Genomic DNA, 14,681 nt, shown 5'->3' on the forward strand with positions numbered 1-14,681 from the left:
ATTCTGTTCTATTGACCACAGAGGACCTGCCTGGTGAAAGGTGTTTCCCATTTCATCTCCTCACGGTGCCTGCGAGTTTGCAGCGAAAGAACGCTAGATAGCTCTGGTTTGCCCACAGAGGCAGCGCACACAGCTGTGTATTAACACATGGGAGGTAGTTACAGTTAGAAGAAACACACTGACACATCTGTTTACTCTGAGCCTACGTAAATCCCTTGGTAATTAGCATCTCAACCAGCTGAGAGGTAAGTGGACCAAAGGATTGCCTGCAAAATACAGTGTGGCATGCACTGAGGGCTTTGAAAACAAAGCAAGGGCGGTGCACATATTTATAAGCAGAAATGCATCTTACGATTTGTAGCTGCTGCACCATTTCTTCTCGGTAAGCCAGCTCCCTTTTCATCTGATCCTGAAAGTTATCTGGGAAAGAGAGAAACAGAAAGGAAACTAATGAAAATGCAAAATCCATGTTTAGTGTGCATTCGGCCCTCCAAATCCTAGACTCTTGAAACGACCATAGAACACCAAAAACATGACACTGAGTCTGTAATAAACAAAATGGAGTATCTTCCACCCAGCCAGCATCTACCTGTATTAGGTACAGAGACATCAAAAATGAAACTCTACTCAGGACAAACACTGATTGATATATAAATATATAAATCATAAAGAAGTTTATTTAAAAAAATTCTCTGGCATACATATAACTTCCCAATTAGTGGCAAAGTCAAATTTGTTACTCTGGTGAACATGCCTGCTTTTTACTTTATGTAAACAGTTAAATGTTGGCAGAATATTTGATACTATAGGATATCTTCAGCGTTTGTCAGAGTTGATTGATACTCTGATCTTGTAATTATTAGTGCTGAGAATGTGGTTTTACATAAATATGTACCACAAAGTGGCAGAGGTATGCTTAGGGCCATTTTAGAAATTGTTGGAAATTCTATCCTAATCCAAAACCAAAATTCATTTATTGATTGTTTTAGAAGACTCAAGTCAGCAACTCAAACAGCAATTTTTAAAAAACCAAACATCCTAACACAATATAATCAAAAGATATATTAAATTAATCTTTATATGCTGAAGAATGATAATAGGGAGATATAAAAAATACTTGTTCAGGGTTCTGAAAAGATGTCTCAGAAGTCAAGAGCACTGGCTGCTTTTCTAGAGGCCCTGGGGCACCCCTATGGCAGCCCACAAGGCTAGTCATTCTAGTTCAAGGGCATCCTACATCCTTTTCTGGCCTCCACTGGCACTTTCCATGTAGTGCACAAACATATATGCAGGCAAAATATCCATACACATGAAAACAAAATAAAATAATTAAATTTTTTTCCCGTAACTTAACCATTCTGTTTAAAGAGCACAGAACTTTGTATGGTAATTATGAAAATTAAAGCGTGCCATGCTTGAGCACCTCAGGGCTTGGTCTGCACCAGTGGCAGTCAGGGGTGAAACAATGTTACACAGCAAACACAAGTGCTGCCCAATAATGTTACACAACAAACACAAGTGCATGCCTTCCACAGTCACTTATGTGACCCTTGTGGGGGTGTGACCCGTGGTTTAGTGAGTTGGAGTCTAAAGTGTGTGGGAGGATGTACCCAGGCTGTATGAAAACATAAGCAGTGCTGTATGGGACTGGCACATCCATGAAATTTTGTTATCTGCAGAGGGTCCTAGAGCAATCCCCAGTATCCCATGCTCCATCGAGTCTGTCCCCTTGCATGTAAGAATCACCCAGAAATGCCCATTGCAGTCATGTTCTCTACTTGCGCAAGTCACAGCATGGAAACCTCTTACCGTCTGCAGTGCTACCAGTCGGGGGTGGGGGAAAGGGCGTAGCTAAAATTCTGCCTGAAAAAATCTCCAAGGGCTTCCCAACACTTCCAAGGTAACAAATCCTAAGTCTCTGGGTGCATAGAAATAAAAGTAACTAGTCTCTTCATTTTTTTTGGCATTTGCCTTTCTATACGATTAGAATTTCTTCCCCCAACCCAAGGCATATGTTATCATTTATGTTTGAGAAGCATCCAAACCCTATTTTACAGTGCCTCTAAATGTACCTCTAAATGTGATGAGGAAGTCTTTACAGTAGAGGGTAGAGGGATGGGGATGGGTCAGTGAGAGGGAGGGGGCGGGGAGAAGGAGTGCTGGAGCAGAGAGGTAAACAGCATCCTAGGGAGAAAGCAGGGAGGGGCCCTGCAGGTGACTTGGCAGGCTGCAGCAGAGGGCAAGGAGGGCATTGCAAGATCCCTGCTGTCCATCAAACTACTCTCCAGCTTTCAAACAGGCATTACGTTCCTTGTTTCTGGACCCTTGTTTCTGCTGTGGTCTACCCTTACATCAAGTACCTTCATTTTCCTCAAATCCCAGTTCAAAATACTTCCTCCCTGTACAAAGTCTTCCAACTCTCTTGACTCTCCTGCCAGAATCAGTTACCATTCTTTTGCACTCTTCTAGCTAGCTGCCCATACCCCTACTAACACATCCATAATATGTGTTACTAGTTGGAATACATCTGTCTTCCAGCTTGCTACATGGTAAGGTCCACAGGACAGGAAGTTAAGGTTTAGAGACTTTAAAAGCCTCTAGGACCACAGCAGTCCTCAGAAGGCGGCAGGGGAGAGCGACAGAGTGGAGAGTGGAAGAACAAAGCCTATCGCCAGGGGCCGGGGCTTTGGCACCAATAGTAGGGGCCCTGGACCTTCCTCAGGGGGAACAAGGTGGAAATGATGCCCCTAAGGAATATTCTTGCTTTGGCATTTTAAGATCTCATGACAAAGCAAGCTGATTTGGTCAGGGGCAAACACCCTTTCTGCCTTTCCCATGCTGGGGAACAGGAGTGCTTGATTCTGATATGCTCTGATGAACATGATAAGCTGCTGTGTGAGGAGTGAGCAGCCAGCCCACATCAAGAGACTCTGGAGTGTGTCAGAGTCCATAGTCTGGGCACAGGGCAACATGAGAACCAGCCACAACAAACTTCTCCCACGGCCTGCCCCAGAACCTCCACATAGCCACCATGTTTCCAGACACAGACTGTTTTTTTTTTTTTTTCTTTTTTTTTTTTTTCTGTGAGGAGAGAATTTCACAGTAGATTCCTCTTTTCATTCAGTGATCTTCCCAGAGCAAAGTGAGAGGGATGAGGATAAGGGGCATCCAGGAGCTGGTTACCCAGCTGGGGACTACCCTGGATCCTGGAAAGTTCCAGGGAGTAGGCCAGAACAGCAAAGGGCAGTTTAGAGTGGGATGATGGCAATTAGACTTTCCCTAATTCACTCTCAATGCTCTGCTGTGATGTGACGAAAACAGTTCTCGAAAAGGTGGGGGCATCAAGGGTTAGACAAGTGGTGAATGCCCGTTCTCAGATTGGCATGGGAAAGGGTGTCAGCGGCAAAAGGCCAAGAGCAAAGTATTTATGAATCTTTTTTGTTGTTGTTGTTTTATTTTGTTTGAAACCAGGTTTAGCAGTTTAGGCTAGCCTCACGCTCATTATGTACAGCTCATTATGCAGTTGAGGCTGTCCTTGATCTCATGGTCCTAATGCTTCTATCTCCCCAGTGCTGAGATTACAAGCGTGCAGTACTACACCCAAGACTGATGGCCTTGATGAGGCAGAAGTTGAAAACTTCACTCTGAAAACAAATTTACATTCAACTTCCCACGAAACACCATAGTTAACACTTAAAGGTAAATTTAAGGGCTTTTGTTTACATGTCAAACAACTGGTATTTTACTGTTTAAGGAGATTCTGCATGGGGGAACTGTATCTCAGGGTAGAATGCTTGCCTAGCATGCATAAGGTCTTGGGTTTCTTCCTCAATATGGGGGAAAAAAAGGAAACTCCTACAAACCAGTAACAAAGTAACACATCAAAGAAATGTGGAGGGGAGAATATACAATAAGGGTCCATTGTATATTCATTAAAGGTTGATAAACAAAATGTGATCAGCTTGCAAGCAGGGGAAGAAAAAGGGACAAAAAAGACAAGATGTCACATGTGTTTCCAAGCAACTGGAGCACATACTGCTGCCTCCTTTATGGAAAAGGACTTGAGATCTCAAGAGATCCCCAAGTTCAGGCCTGGCCGCAGAGCAGTTCACGTAGGGACAGCGCAGAGAGGTGATAATAGTCTTGTGCAAAGACAATGCCGCCCTTTGTCTGAACTCGGACAAGGCTGGGTGTTCAATGTGCTTATTTCCTTTCACATGTGAGTACTGTATTTATGTCATTTCTCCTCCAACTCCTTCCATCAGCCTCATTCTCCCTCCAATTCATGGATGCTTTTTCTTTAATATATGTACCTCTTTAATATGCATATGTTTCTCCTTGATATATACTATATATACACTTTCTTTTATATATATAATGCACACACATAAATTGATTGATATATTAGAACCAACCCACTGAGTCTATTTAGTCTCACATGTATATGCTTGTAGGGATGGCCACTTGGTCTTAACCATTAGGAGGTTCATCTTAAAAAGATCCACTTTATCTTCAGTAGAAAGACTGAAATACTAACACATTAACTGTTTTTAATTGGGGAAGGGTTGGCTAGGTAACAAGATTAGGAGTCACTTTCTTCTCTTCTCCTTGTGCCTCGGTCTAAACATGTGTATGACTTTTGAGTTTAAAAAATCGCCAATCCAAAAAGGAAAAGCATGTTTTAACTTCGTTATAGTTAAATGTCAATATAGGTGTAACCTGAGATGAAAAATCACCAAGCTTTTTTCTCTAAGGAGAGGCACCTGAGAAAGGCGAAAGGCGCTGCAGAGCAATGCCAGCCAAATGGGGCAGGGGCTTAGCGTGGCAACTGAGCATACTTTTAAAGCACAGTTTTCCAAACAGCAGCAGTGTCCAGCACGCATTCCTGGGACCATGAGTAAGAGGAGTAGCCCCCTGCCCAGCTGGCTCACCCAGAGGCCCTACTCACAGAGCAGTAGGCACACCGCTCATCTGCTTTACCTTTCATCACTGTTTGAAAACAACTCTGGGAACTTTTGAGCTGTCTGTATTTGGGGATCCACCCCCCCAACTCCCAGAGGAAGCCACAAAAGAGACAGGAATGGAGGAGGAAACCACTAACTGTAGAGTGAGTCCTAGTCACAGACAGAGGATGTGGACAATTGGATTCGTGTAGGTGGCACTGAGTTTGTTTTCAAGAGTAAGAAGTACCTGGGGGAGAGGGCTCTGGGGATGCTCAGTAAAGGGTATCCTGAGCTCAACCCCCAGAAACCATGTGACAATGCTAGACATGGCTTCATAGATAGGTACTCCTGTGACGAGGAGGCAGAGGCAGGAACATGAGCCAGTCTAGTCTAATTGGTGAGCTTTGGGCCAATAAGAGATCCTATCTCAAAGGAAAGGGATTTCCTGAGGATGACACCCAAGACTTTCTTCTGCCGAAACATACACACATACAAAAGGAAAAAAAATGTAACCAGAAAATACATTTGAAGAGTGATCCTTTCTGAGGTGGACCTTCACCACCTCAGACTACAGATGACAGCTATTAAAGGTACCTAACTTGAGCCAAGCACATGCACGACGCTTTGCGTGGGTTGTGTCATTTAATCCTTTCTTCCTGAGAGACAGGAATTATCTGCCCCAGTTGGCACTTTCAAGGTCTCAAAACCAGTAAGAAGTTTGCTCAGGTGTGGTAGATTTTAGAACCTGGATTCCTTATGGCCACACCCAATTGCTCCTCACCTGTGTCTCTAAAGTACAAGGATTTTGCTTGAGACCCTGATGGCCTCTCCACTGGTGTAAATGGCTTTCCATCTCTCCTGTGCTTCCTTCCGGTGTAGCTTTTCCAGAGCTCTAGTTTTCCTTCTTAGAAGGGAAGGCCGAGTCTGCAGGCTGGCCTCACCACCGCTATACTTAACAGCACTTAATGTGAATTTTCTGTTTTTGTCATGTGAGACTGTCTTTTTTGGTGTGTCTGAACCATGCATTATTCAAAGTCGGGTTTACACATACCACCTCCTTGGTAAGTGGAGTAGGTTGCAGATTTCTGACATTGGAGAATGTTGTTTACTGAAATACTTCTTACGTGTGGCAGTCACAGACGGCCTCATATCAACTCAGATCAAAATGATGACTCCTAGGTCTAGTTGATTCATTGCAGGGTTTTTATGTCGGTAAAGACTGGCCTCAGGGCTGGGCTGTGCCCTGGTCCAGTCTAACCTTGTTTTAATCTGTGTGGTTTATAGTAGACTAAGGGCAATGTAGAAGAATATATATTACTGTGAATTACTTAATCCCTTATACGATTATTAATTAGCTGTTATTAATAGAACAAATTATGATCACATTGGCCTCATGGGGAACTGAGAGGGCACTTTGGGGCTTAACTGGATATGAACCCATTCTGCTAGATCTAAAAGCAGCAATTCCCTAACTTCGTAATTAGATCAGCCTGAGATCAGCCTGGCCACAGCTCTTTGCTCTGGAGACCAGGCTACACTCTTCCTTTAGGATTCTAGAGCTTCACAGCTCAGGTTTTGTGATGTCCACAGTACTTGAGACATGCTAGTGTTCTAAAGAACTGTCTCAGAAAAAAAATTAAGTTTACATAATTTAAAAAATACTGGTGTTGGAGAGATGGCTCAGTGATTAAGAGCATGTACTGTTCTTGAAGAGTTCAGTAACCAAGCTGTGAAGCTCACAGCTGTCTGTTAACTCCAGCTCCAGGAGCATCTAATATCTCTGCTTTCCCTGGGAACCTGCACTCACGTGTACAGACCTACACACACACACACACACACACACACACACACACACACAGAGAGAGAGAGAGAGAAAGAGAGAGAGAGACAAAGACAGAGACAGAGACAGAGAGACACTGACACACACAATGAAAAATAAATCTTTAAAAAAATGTTTGCATGCTATTTCTTTTCTTCCATTTCTCTGACGAGCATAATATGATTAAATGAAACTCCTAGAAGCCTGAAAAACACTCCCAAGATGCATTTGTTCCTGTGCTAGCTTGCCCATGGCACGTGAATTTTACAATTTTACATGGATACCTACCATGAAGCCTTTCTAAAATTCTATGGTTCTGGGGGGCAATGGGGTAACCTGTTAGCTTTCCTGCTTCGCATCGCCATGGAATTTCATGTTAAAATATACTGAGAGTGTAAAACTATTAAAATTAAATTGATTTAATCATGGTAGTGCCCCTTAACTCTGGTTTTTCCCTCTTTTGGTTCTATTTATACAAGGTCAAGTGTGGCCTAAAATTATTAAATGGAAAATTCTAGAAATAAACAATTCATAAATTTTAAATAACTTTTATTATAGTATAGATGGTTATAATTGTTCTATTTTTGCCCTTGGCTATTTTTACTAATCTCTCACAAATTCCTGTGAGAAATTAAATTTTCTCACAGAAATGAGACTAGAACAGGAGAAGACATGGAGAGGGCTTGAAACTACTTGCAGGTTTCAGGCATCCATTGGCTGCTGCCTGGCATATCTATCCCTCCAAGTAAGGAGAGCTACTGTTATCAGATGGATTCCTGGACACCAGCTTGTTTAAATCTCCATGTTTATACATATTGCCCACATCAGCGGCGAAGCAGAGCTCTCTGAGAATACAGGGTAATTGTCCCTTTGTTTTTCTTACTTCAGAAAATGATAATTACCAAGGAATTGTATATTAAAATATATAATCTGGACATATTTAAATATGTGAACACATTTCGTACTGAGTTATGTGTTTACCTACACATTTTAAAATGTGCTCACCCACAGCTACCCATATATCAGAGCATAAGTAGCAGGTGCTCTTTTGAGAAATTTTATCTTTGAGTTAGTTTTAAGCACAGATCAGGGATTAATGTGTATGAGAACTTAAGCAGAGCGTGGGATGGCTGTATGGGCTTTGCATTCAGCCGCTTCTTGCTCAGCCTCACACTCTTGAACCTAAAGATAGAGATTCCAGCAAACATCACACACAGAAAGGAAGGAAAGGGCTCCTTACTGAACACCGGGAAGGATGTGTTTCCTTTTAACACTTGGAATTCTTGTTCCAGTCGTCTTCGTAAATCTATTTGCTCAAATAAAACCTTCTGAAGTTCCTCTAATGGGGGAAAAAAGAAGAGCCATTTTACTAATCTTTACAAATAACTCTCCAGAGAACTGTTATATCTGGCAATTTGTTATTATAAGACAAAATATTTTACCAGTTTAAAAAGTGTTGCATAGACATGGGATAGATTTTGTGCAGAAATCCATGAATATAAATCAATGTAATATATTATTTTAAAGTATTATATTACAGTGTCATGTATTGATTGATATGTATGCATTAATCTCAATTATATCCACCCAATGGTCCATATATTATTCATATGTTGCTTGTCAAGCTTAAAATACGGTGCAGAACAAAAATATCTCCTTATTATCTCTGTACTCTTTAGAAGCTAAGAGAAGTGTACAACACTTAGATTTGTCTTTACCTTTCCCCATATTTTCAACATCCTTTTTGAGTGAATGAGGTGAATTGGTTTCTTGTATGTGTTCACCTAAAAAAAAAAAAAAAGGAAAAAAAAAAAGGGAAAAATATTAGTTTGCATGGACTGTTTTCCCAGAGTTTTTCTTCTTTCTTTTTACATCTAGAAAAAGAGTTTATTATTAAGCTGACATTAGAAATTCAGAGGACAACATGCTATTCTTGTGAATGGGTACCGTGCCTTTGATAGCGGAAGCACTCTAAAAAAACAAGGTAGAGCAGGATCGCGGGAGTGAGGATGCCTGCTCTCCTTGGAAGGCTCTCGAGAATGGCAGAGGCAGAAGTTTCCCAAAATTTTGGTACCCCCAAAATTTGGAACGCTGAAAAAGGAAGGGGGCGTTGTCTCAGCAGAACAGTAATGTACCTGGAGGCTTTCCTGGTCATTGATAGCCGGCTGAAAGACATGAAGACTACAGCAGAGGTGCGAAATAAGTTATCTGTCAGCGTGTAAACATTAACTTACTCAGTGAGTTTCATAACTATTCGGCTGGGACCAATAGAAATGACTGTGGGAGCTGAGGGTGCAGCCCCAGAGCTCAGCACAGGCCTTGAAAGCACCCGGCTTCTGCTTTTACCCAGAACCTGAGCCAAACTCAATAAGCCAGCCACCTATATTATGAATAAAGTTTAGATATTGCTCTTGTGTGCTTACTGTTTGCTCTGTGCTCACTAGAATAACAGCAAACTAAATAATTCATTTATCTACAGTAAATTGTGTGTGCATGAATCAGAGAGCCCAAATACACCAAAGGTTTAACCCATTCCTTAAGCTAATTAGATGATTGTGTTTTCAAATTTCAAGCTAATTTTTGTGAGAGCCACATGGTGTGACTGAGCATCTGTTTTTATCTAAAGAGGTGTGGTAATGCGGGTAACCTTCGAGAAAGTTTTATGGATTTTTTTTTCCACACTGGTTCCCAGAGGTGAGGCTACGCCTCTGTGCCTGCAGATGGCTGAGCAGGGGTTTGCCTGCCTCCTCCTCCTCTTCACCCATACTGGAGGCAGAGCTTGCTCTCTTCTCTACAGCCAGCCAGTAGCTAATGCGGGGCTGGACATACAACAAGCCCTCAGCAAAGCGCCTTCTGCTGTTACTAAAGGAACCCCAGGAGAACATAAATCCTAAGTCACGGCTCCAGCCAGAATGTATCACTTCAATTTTCTGCCTGCTGTTTATTCATTTCCCTCGAAAAGAAATGGAGTGTAATGGCCCCTTGGCACTTGTTGGAATACTGGGAGATCTCATTGTCAAGTTAAATTTTCTATAGAAAAAAGAAACAGGATTTCTTTCCAAAGCAGCAACCTATACCACGGCCAGACACCTGTATCCCACGTGCTGACTGTCTGCAGCGTGTGAAGGAGCACACGTTCCTTTAAGACTTACATGCATTCATTCATATATCCCCAAATATATGCATGCTTGGGGGAGGAGCTTAATATAGCCTTCACACTCCCATGTCCCTGAATGCCAGGCCTTCTCCAACATGCCGGAGCATATTCACACAACTTCATGCTGATACGTCTGGAATTTGGCCTCTCTCTACAGTCTCAAGTGCACGCTTGAACCTTGACAGCTTGGTTTTTTCTCCTTATAGTGAGGAACAGGCCTGTGATGTATCCCAGTTGTAGCTCTCAATAGAAAACTTAAGGAATTCAGTCCTCTACTAGGAAAGAAATATGTTGATAACAAATCATTAGTCTGTAAACCAAGCATGGTGGCATTTTGAAATGAAGATAAATTTGTATTAGGTGCAGGTCTGCCTATATAGTGTCAGATTACCAATATAGAAATTCCCCACTGATGTGATGCTGAATCCCAACAGAGACAAGCAAGCAGGTACCTGTCTCCATGCTTACTCATATGTGGTGAGGTGGTGCTGACCATTCAACATGCTTACAATCTAATTTTCCAAGCATGACTCAGGTCACATGTGAATGCACTTCCAGAAGCCATGTTCTTATCATGTTATAGACCAGATTTTGATTCACTAATATATTTTGAGAACTGTTAATCTTGTATTACATTTCAATTGGGTGAATAAATTAAAAAATTAAGATATATAAAACCATGTTTTCTTGCCCCTTCATAAGTACTAGCATTATATGCGTAGAGTACCCCTAAATCAATAGCTACTAAAATGGAAACATACTGACTACAGGAAAATCCACTGGTGATACTAACAATGGGCTGTTCTTTTCATCGGCTCTGTGTAGGTTTTAGTAACATTTTGTGTTAGTGTCTATTTCAAATAGACATTTTACTGCAATTTCTGAGCAAAAATGGCCAATTTAGAGCTTAGACGACATAAACATCTCTTTTACACTGAGGTTCTTTTAAGTGTCTAGGTGTTGGGTAAATAAGGACATGGAAGCAGTCTCAGCTGCGCTTTGTGCATCTTTTACTGGACTGCCACTCTTTGCATTACTGCTAATCTGTGAAAAGCAGATTGTTAATGGTGGTTAAAAATGACCTCTGGGAGCCTGGATGTTTGTTCACCATTACTGCTAATGTTTTCCATCTGGTTAAAAAAAAAGCAGTCTAGTACTAGATTAAATAAATGTGATTTAGGGGACAACGATCCTCCAATTTTTATAAATATTCCATCAGGTTAAATGCATTTCACTTTTTAAAATTAATGGATGGCTTTGGAGGCATTCCAAAATTAAAATGCTTACCTTCTTTCCCCTACATTCTTTTAAAAAATATTTACAAAAAGAGATAGTGAAGGAAGCTTGGAGACCTCAGTGACTTAGAGACAGAAGACAGAACACTATACAGGGGAGGACTTTCTTAGAGGCTGGCTTCAAACCTGTCAGACGGCAGAAGCAAACACAAGTGGTTTCCAGTGGGGAAGGAACGGATCGTTAGCGTATAAATGCAGTGGTGGATGGCTGAGAACCAAGGCTGCTGCTGAGGGCTGCGCCAGCCTCTCGTGGAAACTTCAAGATTCCATGAACTGTGCTGACCCCAGTGGAAGGGGACAAACCTCATGGCAACCAAAAGCCAAGGCTTGGGCACATGGTTTTACTTTCCATTTTCTTTGGGGACCTTTCATCTAGGTGGCCTGATATTTTAAGAGATGTTCCATCCCACCATTGGTTTTGCCCACAATTAGCTACTCAAGACAAGAGGGATGGATGTGAAAATGTGCCATCCTACAGCATGGATTAGTCATAAACAGCAAATGAGCAGGGATGCAAATTGACACGTATATACACATCAAAAGAATGAGTCAACAAATTCACTAGCATAACCATTATAGGCTCAAGAGTAATCACTTTCTCTTAAATATTGTGGCATACTCTTGTTTAAGAGCCTGTACTGGATTCGCTGGTCTTCATTGGGAGGAAAAGTCCACTCTAATTCCTCTGGAGTTTCCAGGTCTTCTTATAGCCTGCTCCCTTGTTCCCCAGCTCCTCTGTCTCTATTGCCAACACAAATCATTTACTGCATTCAGGCCTGCATTTCTCTTTGTAGATTGTTTTGCCTTGTACTGTTGGTCTTGCCTGGGCTACCTGACCCTCCACTTCCTATTCCAAAGCAAAAGGCCATTTAAGTCTCCTTGGCATGGATTTAACATTTCTAACTCTCCAACCTTCACTTATTGAAACCCTAATTTTCCAGATGATGGTTCGAGGCAGTTCGGCCAATGGCGTTGATTAGGTCATCAGGGCTGCATGGGATCAGTGTCATCTTCAGGGCTCTGTCCCACCATATCCTGTATAGTTAGGAAACAGCTGCCTACAAATCTTCTAAGAAGCTCCCATCGCACACCGAGTCTGCTGCTACCTGGACTTCACAGCTCCAGGAGCTCAGAGAAGTAAAACTGTTAGGTATTTTTGTTCCAGCACCACGGCAGGACGAAGATGCTACTTCCATGAACAAGTCCCACCCACTTCCTGAGCTTCCTGCCTGAGAGATTTGCTTTCTGAAGGCAACAACAGTGACCACCCTACCTCAAGGAAGGAGCAAATACATTCCACAAATGCCTGCTGTACTGTTTTATTCTAGTTTGTGAAAGAAACATCAACCAGTGATATTGTAAATCTTCGATTATCATGAGGGCATTTAAGCTAATTTTTATAGTTAAACCTAGCTCATAAGTGAAAAAGTACACTTTGATTAATTTTATAGTCAGACTATATCAGGCTAACTATATTTTCAGTCTATTGGGAAGTTGGCAATGTGTCAATTAAAAATAAGTTTTGTTCCTGTCTGACATTTTCAAAGTTTCTATGTGAAAATATATAGTCTAAATTCTAGCTAAAATGTGGAAAATATTAATAAACATATATGTCTGCCATGGCTTCCAGTAAAAATATCACATATATTAGGATTCATTTACTTTATTACAATAATAACTTTATAAAACTTTTCATTTTTCTATATATGTTAATGATTTATTTTTATATTATTTGCTAGAGATGAAACCTAGGGACACATGCATGTTAGGCATGAGCCACACAAATAGATGAGATGTGTGTTCTGTTGATGGTCATAGGACAGGGAAAGAAGCTAATAAAATAGGTGCCACGGAAACACTCCCTGGTAGCTAGCCTCACAGTGCTGGAAATGCTATGCAGGAGGAGAAACTCCATCAGTGTCTTATCCACACTGGACCCGCACACTGCTACACTGGCCAAGATGTGCCCACTGGTGCAGTAGTGGCAATAGAGGCAACAAATTGCTCCCCTTATTGGGTTTCAGGCCTGCTCTACAGGAGAGAATTTAAGCCTAGGATTCTAAACATGGTCCAATCCCTTGTCTAGGGAACTCATTTGGTCCTAGGGAGAGAAATCATCAATATTGTTGTGTTGTCAAACTCCCTTCTAATCATTTCCATTGATATGTGTTGCTTCCAGGTCAGAGACGTGTCTTACTGAAGTGGGTAGTGGTCAATGCAGAGACTTAAACCTGCTCAGCATGCTGAGAATAAGTGACTGTGGGGGCTCAGCCCTAGACGGGACACCTGTCTGCATCAAACACCATCCCTACCCACATCTCAGAGAATACTGAGGAAGAAGAGCTGGAGAGAATGTTAAGAGCCAGATGTCAGGAAGGAGTGCTGCAGATGCTGTCTTCTGGATACGACATGGCTGCTGCACACATGGGCCCACAGTAGCTGTGGTTACCCGGAGATCTGTGCAAGAGCAACCCAGTTCAGAATTCCAGCATGGATTGTGTGGAGGGATCCCAAATTCCCTGGCTGTGAGTAAGGAAGTGTCACATTCCTTTAGGAGTGTGGAGACTGGTTGGTTTTCCAAGCCCCAGTGGATGATCCTACTCATTGCTGTTTTAACAAACAAATAAATAAATAAAGAGGACATGAAGTTGGGAGGAAGATTTGATGGGAGCTGTGAGGGGTGGATATTTTCAAAGAACATCATATGCATGTATAAAAAATTTCAAGGACTAAGTACAAAATTTTAAAATTTAAGTTCAAGAAATGAAATCTAAACATTGTAACCTGAGTGTTCAGGTTATATGCCTTAGAATGTAGGCTGTCTTATCTGTATGAAGCACAATATCAAATGCAAAGTCTTAAAATAAGGAGTAAGAGATTTGGCTTTTCGTATTCCTTTTACTGACCCCCTACCCCACTTGGTGTCCTGCTCATTGGCTTAGCTAACTCCCCAAATTCTTCCCTGAGATACAAACAGCAGCACCCATGTGCTCTGCCAGCCAGCACATTGTTCCTCCCAATACTGTTTCTGAGAACACTTGGTGAAAATATTTTTGGAGACCACATTTGCTTACACAGGAAGAAAGCATACATCCCTTGGAAGGTCACTTCAAAATAGATTTAAAAAAAGATTTTGATTTGGGACAGTATATATGAGATCCACCTGTATTCTAACATTCAGATGATGGATGGTATCCAGCAAACAAGTGCTTCAATAGCCCCTGGGGAACTCGTGTACTACTGTCTGTGTTCTGGTGCAGGGGAGCAGGCATCTCACACATTCAGAGGTGCCGATGGGTACTGTATGATGTCCCAGCACACTGCCACAGTCTCTCCAACTGCACGGAGACTCCACCCTCTTACCTCCTGGCACCCTAACTGGGCCCAGCATTACCAAACAGGCCTGTTGAATTCTCAAAAGAAACACTGGATTTTAATAACTGGTCTTAGCTTTGTAATCTAGCTTA

At 41.8% G+C, this 14,681-nt stretch overlaps 1 protein-coding gene and 1 long non-coding RNA gene across 4 annotated transcripts in view; one reads left to right on the forward strand and one right to left on the reverse strand.

Moving 5' to 3' along the window:
* The window catches only part of Skor2 (SKI family transcriptional corepressor 2), a 50,408-nt gene that overhangs the window by 13,557 nt on the left and 22,170 nt on the right, over positions 1-14,681 (reverse strand). For all 3 annotated transcript variants that reach the window (XM_060377021.1, XM_060377022.1, XM_021660317.2), the window contains exons 5-7: positions 8,481-8,546; positions 8,003-8,101; positions 353-420 (exon numbers count right to left, since the gene is read on the reverse strand). In XM_060377021.1, the coding sequence (XP_060233004.1) occupies positions 353-420; positions 8,003-8,101; positions 8,481-8,546 (233 nt within the window). The remainder of the gene's footprint in view (positions 1-352; positions 421-8,002; positions 8,102-8,480; positions 8,547-14,681) is intronic.
* Positions 112-13,524, forward strand: LOC132652273 (uncharacterized). The gene is made up of 3 exons (XR_009589746.1): positions 112-245; positions 3,571-3,699; positions 13,394-13,524. It is a non-coding gene; the product is annotated as an uncharacterized LOC132652273 (long non-coding RNA).

Source organism: Meriones unguiculatus, chromosome 2, assembly GCF_030254825.1.
Source record: "Meriones unguiculatus strain TT.TT164.6M chromosome 2, Bangor_MerUng_6.1, whole genome shotgun sequence".
Lineage (NCBI taxonomy): Eukaryota > Metazoa > Chordata > Mammalia > Rodentia > Muridae > Meriones > Meriones unguiculatus.